This window comes from Micromys minutus (genome assembly GCF_963924665.1).
Source record: "Micromys minutus genome assembly, chromosome: 20".
NCBI lineage: Eukaryota > Metazoa > Chordata > Mammalia > Rodentia > Muridae > Micromys > Micromys minutus.
This window is the reverse complement of record NC_137955.1, coordinates 14,311,280-14,325,040: the sequence shown is the minus strand read 5'-3', so window position 1 is coordinate 14,325,040 and position 13,761 is coordinate 14,311,280. Positions and strand designations below refer to the sequence as shown.

Genomic DNA, 13,761 nt, shown 5'->3' with positions numbered 1-13,761 from the left:
CATTGAATTTGTAAATTGCCTTAGGCAAGATGACCATTTTTACTATGCTGATCCTTCCAATCCATGAGCATGGGAGATCTTTCCATCTTCTGAGGTCTTCTTCAATTTCCTTTTTCAAAGACTTGAAGTTTTTGGACAGATCCTTCACTTACTTGGTTAGTGTCACACCAAGGTATTTTATGACTATTTATGACTATTGAAAAGGGTGTCAATTCTCTAATTTCTTTTTCAGCCTGTTTATCCTTTGAGTAGAGGAAGGCTCATGACTTGTTTGAGTTAATTTTATATCCAGCCAATTTGCTGAAGGTGTTTATCAGCTTTAAAAGTTCTCTGATAGAATTTTTGGGGTCACTTAAGTCTACTATTATATCATCTGCAAACAGTGATATTTTGACTTTTTTCTTTCCAATTTGTATCCCTTTGACCTCTTTTTGCTCTCTGATTGCTCTGGCTAATACTTCCAGTGCTATATTGAACAGGTAGGGAGAGAGTCAGCAGCCCTGTCTTGTCCCTGATTTTAGTGAGATTGCTTCAAGTCTCTCACCATTTAGTTTGATGTTGGATACTGGTTTGCTGTATATTGCTTTTCTTGTATTTAAGTATCGGCCTTGAATTACTCATCTTTCCGAGACTTTTAACATGAAGGGGTGTTGAATTTTGTCAAATACTTTCTCAGGTTCTAGAGTGATAATCGTGTGATTTTTTTTCCCTTTGAGTTTGTTTATATAGTGGATGACTTTGATGGATTTCCATATATTGGACCATCTTATTTCTGTATATTGGACCATCCTTGCATCCCTGGGATGAAGCCTATTTGATCATTGTGACTAAGTGTTTTGATGTGTTCTTGGATTCAGTTTGCCAGAATTGTATTGAGTATTTTTGCACCAATGTTTATGAAAGAAATTGGTCTGACATTCAGAGGAGCAGAGACTGAAGAAAAGATCATCCAGAGACTGCCTCACCTGGGGATCCATCCTATATTCAACCACCAAACCCACACACTATTGCTGATGCCAAGAAGAGCTTACTGGCAGGAGCCTGATATGGATGCCTCCTCAGAGGCTCTGCCAGAGCCTTACTGATACAGATTAAGATGCTTGCAGCTAACCATCAGCCTGATCACAAGAAAGCAAGAGGAGGGGGAGGGACGTGGAGTAGGGGGAAAGGCATAACATTTGAAATGTAATATAGGAAATATCCAATAAAAATAATAATAAAAAGAAACGGGGGAAAAGTGTTAGTTAGGGAGCAAGTCTAGCTTATGGTCTAGGTATTTATTAATAACATTAAGCCACTGGGGTGTGGATGGAAAAGCCTGTGGTTTTAGGGCTCAGAGTGAAACCAAGTAGAAATTAAGAAGCAAAAATAAAACTCACAGTTATGAACTCCTCATGTACCTCAGCAAGCTCCCTATAAGAATTTCCAGGTGGATCTGGGAGACACTGAACACCATACCCATGTCCTCTCAAGGGTTCACAACAGACAGGAGGCACCCAAGCCTTTTAGAAGTTCTTAGAAGGAGGAAGAAACTATTCTTGTTTAAACCAGAACTCCAATTGTATCTGAATACACAATTAGGTTCTGTGTAGCAACCATCCAGCTGGAACTATTGGATAGGAAAGGAACCATCAGGTTAGTGATGAAAATTAGTATTCGGGAACTCAAACATTCTTGGGTTTTGATTTTGGGTTTTTTTTTTAAGATTTATTTAATTTTATGTGAGTACAGTGTTGCTCTCCTCAGACATACGAGAAAGGGCATCAGATCCCATTACAGATGGTTGTGAGCTACCATGTGGTTGCTAAGAATTGAACTCAGGACTTCTGGAAGAATAGTCAGTGCTTTTAACCACTGAACCATCTCTCCAGCCCTAACCAATCTTTAAGAGGGTAAGTGTTACAAGAATTCATTGGATTCACTCTAAAGACAGAAAAAAAAGTCAGGCAGGTTTAAAACTGATGTACTTGCAGCTAAAGGCTCAATAAATAACAAATGAACCTCTGGCCTTTGTTGTTTATTGCTTGTGATAGGATCTTACTGTGAAGCCCAGTAGACTCCAAACTTGCTCTGCAGCCTAGGCTAGCCTGAAATTTATAATTTCTCTACTCTGCTTGTCAAATTCTAAGGTTACAAGTAGGCCCCAGCCTGCCCAGCAAGCCTAAGTTTATTTATTTACACATATTCAAGAAAGAGTAATCTGGACACTTTCAAGAGAGAGACAAGTACAATCAAATTTAAAAACATTTATCTCTATGTTCTGAGGGAGGAGTGGGTGTAGGATTTGGTTCTCTATTGATGTTAAAAATCAAAGATTCAGTCTCTCATCAGACCTTTCCCAGTTGGTTGTAGCACACTTTGCCATGGATAGGTATATAGCATTCACTCACCGAAGAACCCACCAGACCTGGACAGTGTGGGGCAGGTCCATAGTGCCACATCATTCTTGGGAGCACCTTGGCCAGTTACAATCTCCTTTGTCTGAGGTAGCCAGATGAGAGAACAAATCTATAATGAGGACCACAAAACACCAAATGCTAGCAACTTTTGATGCATGGTGAATGTGCCTAAATTGATTCTAAACTATATTTTGCTCTGTTCACCTATCCTCCAGCCTCAGCGAGGACTCGGTATTTTTAGAAATTAAATCCATCCAGAGGGAGTTTATCCCAAAGCATCCAAAGACCAAGGCTCCAGTGCAATGAACAAGAAAATTTAAATAAATTGTGATCACTGGCCAGGGATAGCCATACTACATACAAGTTTCAGAGTCAAACTGTGGTGAGAAAGCAGAGAAGGAAGAGATGGAGAAAAAAAAGGAAGATGAGAAGAAATGAAAATTGGACTAACACTGGACTTACTAGTTAAAAGATTGTAGAAAAAACACATTCATAAGAATTGGTATTTCTTTTGGACTCAGAGACTAAGAAAAGGTGCGATCCTACATCCTATTGTAATTTTTCTTCATAATAAATTACATATTTGGGATGAAGATGGACTCCAGATGCTTACCTGTGAGTGTGTGCTTGGAGTCTGAATGCTCTTCCCAGTATTTACATCCAAAATACGCAGATATCCGTCCTTCATTCCTCCTCCAATAGCAAGAATCTCAGATTGCCAGGGACACCACTTCATGGCCTATAAAGTTCCAAATGATAACACAGGTAGGTGAGCCCTGGAGAAAGCAAGCTGGAGAAAGATGTGTGCAGGTAGCCAAAGCCTACAGGTCTGCAGCTGCAGCGCTCTCTCACGTGAGGGCCAATGTACCCTCCAGAAAGTATTCCCCAGAGATGAGAGGCCACTGCTGAAAAGGGAGATGCCTAATAGAACATTTCCCTAACAATTTTCAGCACTTTTAGTATAGAAAAAATCTACAAAACAGCACAACAAAAAAACTGCAAGCTAAACATTCACGGAGCAGAACACTATGGCAGAACAAACTCCTGGCTCTTCTGAGGTCTGCACTGAAGTGCAGCCTTCACTTTATCCAACAGAGTTTTTGTCTTCCAGATAACAGTAAGTGAAAGAAAGCTGCACAAAGCTACTGGTCAATTCAAATTTCAGGCATCTCAAATCTTAATACACTTTGGAAGATCAATTTATTTCAAATAATTCTACTCAACTGAAAAATTAGAAGTAGTATCTCATAACTGCACTGATAGGCGAGATGACTAGCAACTTCTGAAGAGAACTTTTATAACTATTTCAGTAACATTTCTCTGCAATCATCCCTGTTTCTAATCTCACTTTTGCATGTCATTTTCTGTGCATCAAAGTATTTTACAGAGTAGCAAATATTGGGCTTACACTGATTTCTTCTTCTATTGATTATTATCCCTGTGTTTTCACATACATTGCATCATTCTCATTTTTAATGTTTTTAACTTTTATTCATGTGTATGTGGGTATGTATGTTTATGTAACCTGAGGAGGCTAAAAATAATGTTGAATCTCCTGGAACTGAAGTTATAGGACTTGTGTAAGTAGTTGTGACTCCTCTGTAAGAGAAGCAAACTCTCTTACTGCTCAAGCATCTCTCCAGGCTCCTGAGTTATTATTTTTACTAATCTTATTACATTCCATCAGAATCTGCTGTCCTAATACTGGATTCATTGGGGGGTGTGTATAGGGTTAGTTAACATTTTAAATGAGAAGTAAATTGTTTTATGTTACATCCAGCATTTGCTTGCTCTCTCTCTCTCTCTCTCTCTCTCTCTCTCTCTCTCTCTCTCACACACACACACACACACACACACACACACACACACACACACACTGCATCTTTGTTTCTGACAAGTACCTTAAATATCTTTGGATAAATTCCAAATTTTAAAACTGTGGCTATAACAGCCTTCCAAACAACTATAAATTTTTAAAGCACCAGCACCAAAAGCATACTATTGTATTCCTGGGTACTTGAAGTTTAACATGTTACTTAATAACTCGTGGACTGTAATTGTGAACTAATTCTATGTGACAAATCCTATGTGCTTTACCTTGTGTTTCTCCTTGGCAGGGATGAACTGTCCTGATGCTGTATTTCTCTAATGCTGTTCTTGTAACTAGTCTTCCTTTTAACTACCTGCATTTACAGATTTTCTTAAACATTTGTATCCATTTTCTTATTTTGTAACTTATTTACTTTATTTTATATGCATGGATGTTGTACCTGCAAGAATGTGTATCTGGTGCCTGTGAAGGTCAGAAAAAGTACTAGATCCTGAGGAAGAAGAGTTAGAGATGTTTGGGAGATGTCTTGTGGGTTCTGGAACCTAAACCCAAGTGCTTTAAACTCCATGTGTCTTCTGGAGTTTTGCCTGCTTGCTCCAAAGTAAGGCAATGCAGTCTTCCTCACTTTGTGTCTTATTGTTGTTGTTTGTTTTGTTGGGGTGTGTGTGTATGTGTGTGTGTGTGTATGTGTGTGTGTCCAGAGAATTGAACCTGTAGCATTATGTATGCCACAATGAAACAGTCCCTTCTCTCATTTTACTTTTTGAGACAAGGTCTCACAAAATTGCATCTGTTGGCCTTGAATCTACTCTGTAATGGAGGCAGACACAAACTTCCCATCCTCCTGTCTTAGTCTCCCAAATAGCAGGCCTGTACCACTAGGCCTGGCTAATTTTCTCTTTTATCTGAGATAGCTACTGGTCTCTGCAAAAGCAGACCTAGGCCATTAAATTTCTTACCTTAACTGCTGTGGACTGAGGTATGACTTTCAGTGGCATGCCCTGCACACCAGGCCATATTATCAGTAACCCATCATTATACCCACTGGAAAGCTGCCTGACATCAGGTGATCATTTCAGAGCACACACAGCCTCCTTATGGTGAAGGGTTCCAACACGATGTTGGGCCACCCGAACATCATGGTGGTGGACCCGTCCCAATCTGGACCCACTGAATTAGAGATGAAGAGAAGAGGCAGGTTTATGTGACAAAAAAAGAGGGGGGGGAAGCCTCTCTACCTCATAACCAGGAGAAAACATGGGAAAAAGCACAGTTCAAAACAAACTATGGAAAGACCTATTAGGACATTTCCAAACACAGATGGAAATCCCTTGGGCTTGAAGAATGGGTGTACTCTGCCTTCGTGATTATTCTCACAGGTAAACTAGGTTTACCCAGGCTTGGTGGTCCACACAGCTAATCCCAGCACTCAGCAGCCGGGGCAGGCTGCTCTCTAAGTTCAAGGCCAGTCAGGGCTACACAAAAGGGAAAAAGGCAAAACAGATTTGTTTGTCAGCATTTCAAAATTGGAATCAAAATAGACTCTTCTAACAGCTTTAATATTATAAGAGTGTAAGAAAAAACAAAGGTGAAAATTTTGCCCAACAGTGGTGGGCCTTTGATCTCAGCACTCAGGAGGCAGAGGCAGGAGGATCAATCCCAACCTGTTCTACGGGGTGAGATCCATGGCTGCCAGGGCTACACAGAGAAACCTTGTCTTTAAAAATACAAGAAGGAGGAAAAGGAAGAAAGAAGAAAGAAGAAAAGACAAGGACCATGATAATCATCATGAAAAAGACAAAATTAGACAATTACAAGATTCTCTCAGGACACATATCAGAAGACCTGAACACCTACTGGGACAGAAGGGGTAAGAGATGCAAAGCCTAGTGAGCTGTTTTGTTTCACTATAGATTCAGTTTTGTCTTTAAGTGCTATGGTTATGGTCAGTGAGCTCCCATAGCTGGTGAGACAGACACCAGTTCAAATCCGGTCTGTTTACCTGCTGAGGATACAGTGGTTCCAGCTCAAGGCTCCAACTACTGACAAATGACCAAGCATGTTTCTCAGCTGCTTTTTAGTGACTACATCCCATAGCTGGAAGAAAAAAAAAAGAACAACAATTAGGAGCATCCATAACATTGTCTTCTCCTCAGCTTGCTATGTTCTCAAAGACCTTAGAGCAAATAATTAGATATAGGCAGCCTGTTATAAACTAAGAGAAAACTCAGTACTGTTCATTCTAATGGCCATCCTGCTCTGATTGCATACTGGGGCCATGGGAAGAGTATTGTCCTATGTCAGCAGTTATGGCTTATTGGTAGGGTAGAGCCTAGAAATGTGTTGTTCATTATGAAGCACCTAAAATGAATCCAATATGCAACCAAGGATTGAAAACCATTATTGAGCTTCTAACCCCTGCAAAATCTCATGCTTTACCTACAGTTCCAACAAAGACACTTGCTGAGTATTTCTCATCCAAAACTTCATAAACAAGAAAAGTTTTGCTCTTTGGAGCTTTGGTGATTATTTGAATATCAATACCAATTGTACAGCCTTACTCCAAAATGCAGGATGCCTAAGGTGCACAGCCTTTTAATTAGACTGTGTGGATAAAATGAGGGTGTATGAACACTTGGAGAGTCAGAACTCACTTTGCTCCTGAGACTCCATTCTTTTTGGTACAGAAGACAGTGTGACACAAAGGGGGAAGGCTAACTGTGGAATAAATCAACTTTATGATGTAACCCAACCTCCAAGGTTACCTAGCCCCAGGCAACATTCTTGATGCTGCTAAAAGCAGTCATAGTAATAGTGACATGAGGAATTAGACTGACAGACACTTGGTCATCTCAGACAGCCTATTGGAAAATAAAAGTCATCTTACATCACTCTACTTCTAGCACAACCTCAGGTGAACAAAACCAGAAAAGGCATCCTCTCTTCGGGGTTCCAAAGCTAGAGGCTTTGTAAGTCCAATTTGAGTTTGAAAGAGTTTTTAATGAAATATAACAGAAATATTGTTTGAAAAATGAAAGAAGGTACCCTTGGGTCTCTAAGAAATGCCATTTGAAAGAAAACTATTTTGTTTGTCTTCCCTTGCTTCCTGTAGCTCCACGGACCTCACTTAATCCCGTTTCTCTATTGATATGCTAGAGTTATCTATCAACTGCACAGAGGACACCAGGAGGAAATGTTCCCTGTATCTGCACTTCTCCTTCACTAGTGCCAACAGCCAGGCATGATCCCTCTTTCATCCAGGACACAGATGACACATAATGACAGAAGATGCTTAAGTCTATATTTTCGTTCCAACTGTGGTCTTGCCCATCCCAGATGTATACAGAGGATCGGAGGCCTATAGCAATGAGATTTTGAGAACTCCAGTCCAGGATATGGAGATCTATGAGAAAAAAAACTGAAATTAGCATGATTGTGCACCCAATTGGAAATATTTTCAAATTAACAGCTTTAAAAGAAAGGGAGAAAGACCAGTAACTTTTCTGTGGTTTCAGATCATTGAAAGTTTAAAAATTAAAAACTGAAACAGAATTTGGTTCAAGAGTCAGTCTAATGAGCAATGTGAAGCATTTATGCTAAAAAAAAAACTATGTAAAAATATCTTTTTTCTACTTAGTGTGTTCATTCACTAGATGTATCTCACCTAATAGACCTCTAAAAATTAATGCCACATAGTTTTATAAAAATATAGACCAGCCACGTCTTATTTATATGAGAAATAGTACCATCATTTCTACTAAAAAAAAAAAAAAAGTAAAGTAAAAACAGGTAAACTAACTCAGGAAGTCAAAGCATGAAGACTCAACCTATCCACCCAAAGGGAGAATTTTTCACCTTTTTTTTCGGGGGGGGCTCTGTCCTGCTTAGCGGGATTTATTAAGCATAATCCACAAAAGCAACTAAGTTGGGGCCTTTGCCTAGTGGTTACAAAAGCTGAAAGGTTCCTTTCCCACAGTATCAACTTTAGCTCATAAACACGGCTTCCATCGTGCTCCCTTCCTTTGCTCAGACTGTGCAACACCAATCTACCAAAGCAGACTCTGGCCAGGATACAAGTTGTGCCAGGCTGTGAGTGAGTGAGTGAGTGAGTGAGTGAGTGAGAGAGAGAGAGAGAGAGAGAGAGAGAGAGAGAGAGAGAGAGAGAGAGTGTTGTGTCTGCTTGCACATGACAGCTGCTATTTCCTGGAGGCTACAGTCGGGTAGGGCCAGAATTCCTTTCTGGACCTTAACTTCAGCAGAGAAGCCTCTTCCAACTTGAACCCTGGAGTGACCTTTTTTTTCTTATATGACTTTGTCCTCACCCAGCACCTACAGCAAAACCTGGAACACAGACTATCTTCTCTGTGGTCAGTGACAGGGAGGTTGGAAAGTCAAAGTGTGAGGGGAAATCTTGAATAGAGGAGCCAAAGAAACGTGTCCTTTAGGTTTAAGTACAAGAATTCACACACGTTTCAGCCTAGCAGCTAATTGTGTGAGTGAAGAAGAGACTCCAGGTAGCCTAGCAAAAGTTGAAATAAGGAACAGAAATTTAAAGCATCTACTGAAGCCTCAGCCTGGACACAGAGCCACATATATGAGAAACAAACTCAAATCAAGCAGTCAAGGCTTAAGAAATGGATCTGAGATTATAAACATAAGACAAAACAGTAAGGTCAGAGCTAAAGGGTGACCCTAACTAAGGCAAAAGCATCAACATTCTCAAGAGGATTCCAAGTGAAAGTAATATAGTATGTGTAATGTCCCAAATATAATTCAATTATTGAACACATGTGAAGAGAAAACACAATCAATAGATGAAAACTCAAGATAACCTGGTTATAAGAACTGCTGGATAAAGGAAAGATAAGAAGCATAAGTATTAAAATTAATAAGGTAGAAACTACAATACAAGTCTCTAAAACAGAAGCACAGGCTATAAAAGCCATAGATGTAAATGTTTACATTAAATTTAACAAAGTCTAAAACATCCATTAATGGGCTCAGTAGCAAAATAAAAATAGCAGAGCAGCTGGGGTGAGTAACAGTCAAAGGCCTAACATGGGCGTAATTGGAGCCAAACTTGGAATAAGAAGAAAGAGGCTTGAAATGATTCTAGTTTTCAACAGAAAGGAGAGAAACCAAAAATCAATGAAACAGGATCTTCCAAATACTAAAAGTAAAATCTTCCAACTTAGAATTCCATGTTAATCTGATCAACAAAAAAAAGCTCAAAGGAGCCCTCCAGAATAGAGAGAAGTTACTTAAGAGAGTTTGTTAGTTGTCGACAGGATTCAGAAACACCTAGAAGGCACAGCTCAGCTAGGGGTTGTGAGAAGCCAAATGAGGGATGAAAAACTGCTTTCAGTGAGTGATGCCTTCCAGATAGAGATCCAAGGACCGTGCAACATGTGCCTGCCTTTGTCTCCTCTTCCTGACCAAGTGCATGTGTGACTGATGCTGCTATCGACCTCTGACATCAGACCCTACTCCAGCTTTCAGCACTTGGACTGTGGCCACTAAAATGTCCAGCCTGTGGACTGAGGAGTTATTGACTCTCAGTCTGTCCATGTACAGATGCCGCCACTAGACTACCTAACCTGTATAAGGCAATATAGCAAATTCCCTTTTATAATATATCTATATTCTATTGGCTTTATTTCTTCAAGGAACCCTACCACTACTAAGAAAAAGTTAAATCTTTAAGAATTAAGCAGAACATTAGAACTAGTAAAATATTTGAGTAAACACAAAGAATTATTTTTTCCTCTTACAAAATTTTTTTTGGTTTTTTACTTTACTCTGTGTGTGTGTGTGTGTGTGTGTGTGTGTGTGTGTGTGTGTATGTGTGTGTGTGTGTGTGTGTGTGTGTGTGTAAGAAAGAGAGAGACAGAGACAGAGACAGAGAGAGACAGACAGATAAACAGACACAGAGAGAGGGAGAGGTGGTGTATGTGGTGTATAGAAACATATTCAAATGTAAGTGTAGGGACCCCAACTGACATTGAGAGTTTTCTTCAATCCTTCCCTTTTTATTAAATCTGAGTTCCTTGCAGACCCTACAACTCCTTAATTCTGGGTAGTCTAGCTAGCCAGCTTGACCAAGGAATACTCATCTCTGTTTCCTAAGTGCTGAATCACAGGTACCTAAATAACTATATGGTTTCTTAGATTTTACCTGGGTTTTAGAATCCAAACCTTGGTCTTCGTGATTGTAGGAAAATTGCTTTATCTACTGAGTTACAGTTTTAGCCAATTTTTTTATTTTATAATACAATGAAAGGGTTCTCAAACAATGTCATGTAAAACATATTACAGATACGGTAACTTGAGAACATGTAGGTTATAATATAATACCTCAAGCAATCAATATAAACACACAATAAAGACATCCAGCCCAAAAGTCAATAGATCCATGAAAGTAAAATGGAAATAGAAAATATGCAAAAAATGATCCTTGGGCACACCTTTATTTAGAGCATAGAGAGACAAAAGAGGACCAGGCACTAGCCAAAGGCCCAGAACAGAGTAGTTATAAAGTCAGGAAGCCTATGTCTCCACTTTAAACAGACACATATAGCAGGCAACCCAAAGAAATCTTTCCATAATTGCAAATCGGGGTATTTAGAAGGGTAGTTCCAATGAACAGGGTGGTGAGATTTAGAATCCCACCACAGTGGACTCAAGACAATCCAGAAAAAGACAGATGTGATCAATATAAACATCTTTGACAAGTTTGACTGTTGAGGAAGAAAGGTAAGCTGCACACTGCCACATGACCCTGCCTGACTTCTCAAGGAGACCTGTGGGGCCCCAGGAACATCCAGGTTAGAACCCCTTCCTAACCAGTCCCCTGCCTGATGGGTCCACCTGGCACACAGCCAGCAGAAGTGAGCTACATGCTGTCCCCTGAGCTCCATCCTCAGGCCCACAGCTCTGCCTTACTCCCAAAGGAGGCCTATGGAAGTGGGGGGCGGGGACAAGAACATTCAGATCCACCTGGAACACAGCCAGCAGAGGTGAGCAGTGTGCTGTTTCCTGAGCTCCATTATCAGAACAGCTCTGTCTGTTTCTCAAGGAGTCCTGCCAGCATTAGGAACACCCAGGCAATACCAGGGACAACCAGATAGCTAAAGGCCAGCATGAATACACAATCAACAAGAGCCAGGGAAATATGGCAGCACCAAGCCTAGCTATCCTACTATAGCAAGTCCTGGACATCCCAAAAGAGTCAAAGCATGAGAAGATGACCTTTAATCCAATCTTATAAAGATAACAGAGGCTTTTAAAGATGAATAAATCACTCAAAGAAATACAGGAATATACAATCAAACAGGTTAAGGAAGTGAATAAAACTGTTCAAGATCTGAAAAATGAAAATAGAAACAATAAAGAAAACATAAACTAAGGGAATCCTGGAGATAAAAAACCTAGGGAAGAGAACAGGAACTACAGATGTAAATATCACCAACTGAATGCAAGAGATGGAAGAGAGACTCTCAGGCATAGAAGATATGATTGAAGAAATTGACACATTGGCCAAAGAAACTGTTAAATCTAAGAAGTTTCTGACACAATGCATCCAAGAAATCTGGGACACTATGAAAGACCAAACCTATGAATAATGAGAATATAAGAAAATGATTCCAAGCTCCAAGACACAGAAAATATTTTCAACAAATTCATAAAAGAAAATTTCCCCAACCTAAGAAGGAGATGCCTCTATAAATATAACAAAACTTACAGAACACCAAACAGACTGGACCAGAAAGGAAAATCCTCCCTCCACATAGTAAAGCACTAAATGTAGAGAACAAAGAAAATATTAAAGGCTACAACAGAAAAGGCTAAGTAACATATAAAGGCAAACCTATGGGAATTACTATTGAAGGAAGGAAAGTAAAGAGCTAGGCTTGAAGAAAACGTGGGCACGGAAGTTGCCTCTTAATATGAGTGTTGAGTTTTTAATATTTCTTGGGAATTGACACCCCCTAATTGTTCAGGACAATAAATTCTTTGGCAGAAATAGCTTCAAGTGTGTGATAGTGGAGAACTACTCCCCTCTGCTTATACCTCTTTGTGGATGTCCCCTCCCTCGCCAGAGAAGCTTACCCTTGCTCTCAGCCCAATCATCCATCGTACATTCCCTTTATTTTGGCCACTAACTTTACTGTCACTGATCTACCAAAGCTCTTCCATCATGCCAACTCCTTTCATAAAGAATTTGAAGCAGTTTTCCCTCCTTCTTCCTCTGCTTCACAAACTTGTAACAACACTAAATTTATTCTTGATTTTTTTGTTTTCTATATTTTATGCGTGCAATGTAACACACACAGTATAAACTGTCTTCATTCTTCTTAAATTTTTCTTAGTCAACAAATCCCAAACTAAATGGCTACACCTGTATTTTTTATCTCACTGAGATTTATAACTCGCAATTTACATTCTATATTGGCATTTGTGAATTAGCAGGGTCTTCCAAAAATTATGACAGGCACCTAACACACCCAATGTCTTACAGATTGGACATATCCACATTTAAAATCCATGTATAAAAGTAGGTTAACATCAGGTCAATTCATTCTGACTCAATAAAACAAAACTGTACTAGTGAGAAACAATACTCATGCCCTACCACCAACAATACCTATTCCTAAAACTTAAAGTAGTGCCCAAAACATGTCAGTTATATTAACTTTGTTGCATGGTACATTGTATAGATATGAAACAAATAGGCCACCTGGATTTTTTGGAATAAGACTTCAGGTCTCTGTGGGAGCACAGGCTGCATCTTGTTATTTCAGATGCTCAACTGGTAATCTAAGCATTGACTTATCGTAGTCATTCCGAAGGCCAGTGAGATGAATCTTCACTTCCAGTTGGCATATTGAATAGTGGACACTGCTAAATCTCCTAAAATAGAATTCATCTCTGGCTCCATCTCTACAGCCTGCAGGAAACAAGCAGGAAACACACATCTCTAAGATCCCACAAATACAGTTTTTCTCCCATGGATGGTAAGAGACTACAGAATGAGAAAAAGTAGACACTCTGATAAAACTGTGACACAAAGAATATAGGAAAGAAAATACAAAAGGGTTCAGTATAAACTTTTAATAAGAGTTAAAAATTATTTGGTGGCACTAATTAACAGACTACATACATGACAGACATAAACATAGACAAAGGTCTCATGAGGGATACATAGCGCACCATGTCAGACTTTGAATATTCATTTTGTCCTTTGAAAGTTTTTAAAAAGGGAATTTGTATGTCTGCATATTCAACCCATCCATGTCACCCTCAAGATCTAAGTCTACTCTGTCTTTGTTCATAAATAGTTGATAACTTAGTAATCTTAACCTTTTCTTTTAATCATACTGTACTAGAATACAGCTACTAGTTTTTGGCTAATTTTACCCGTGACTATTTGAGCCCATGTTTCTATCATTTCTTCTACATTTTCATCAAAAATCCCCACAAAGTCTAAACCACTGACCACTATCTTCTCATCTCTAGCCCTCGATGCATGAT

General features: G+C 39.4%; 1 protein-coding gene across 1 annotated transcript in view; it reads right to left on the bottom strand.

The window, feature by feature from the left end:
• CDC20B (cell division cycle 20B) overlaps positions 1-13,761 on the bottom strand; it is a gene marked incomplete at both ends in the record, with an annotated part of 52,900 nt that overhangs the window by 5,714 nt on the left and 33,425 nt on the right. Inside the window, 7 exon segments of the mRNA XM_080933735.1 lie at positions 2,391-2,508; positions 3,013-3,138; positions 5,190-5,300; positions 5,304-5,400; positions 6,233-6,327; positions 7,437-7,633; positions 13,064-13,177. Coding sequence (XP_080789861.1) covers positions 2,391-2,508; positions 3,013-3,138; positions 5,190-5,300; positions 5,304-5,400; positions 6,233-6,327; positions 7,437-7,633; positions 13,064-13,177 — 858 coding nt within the window.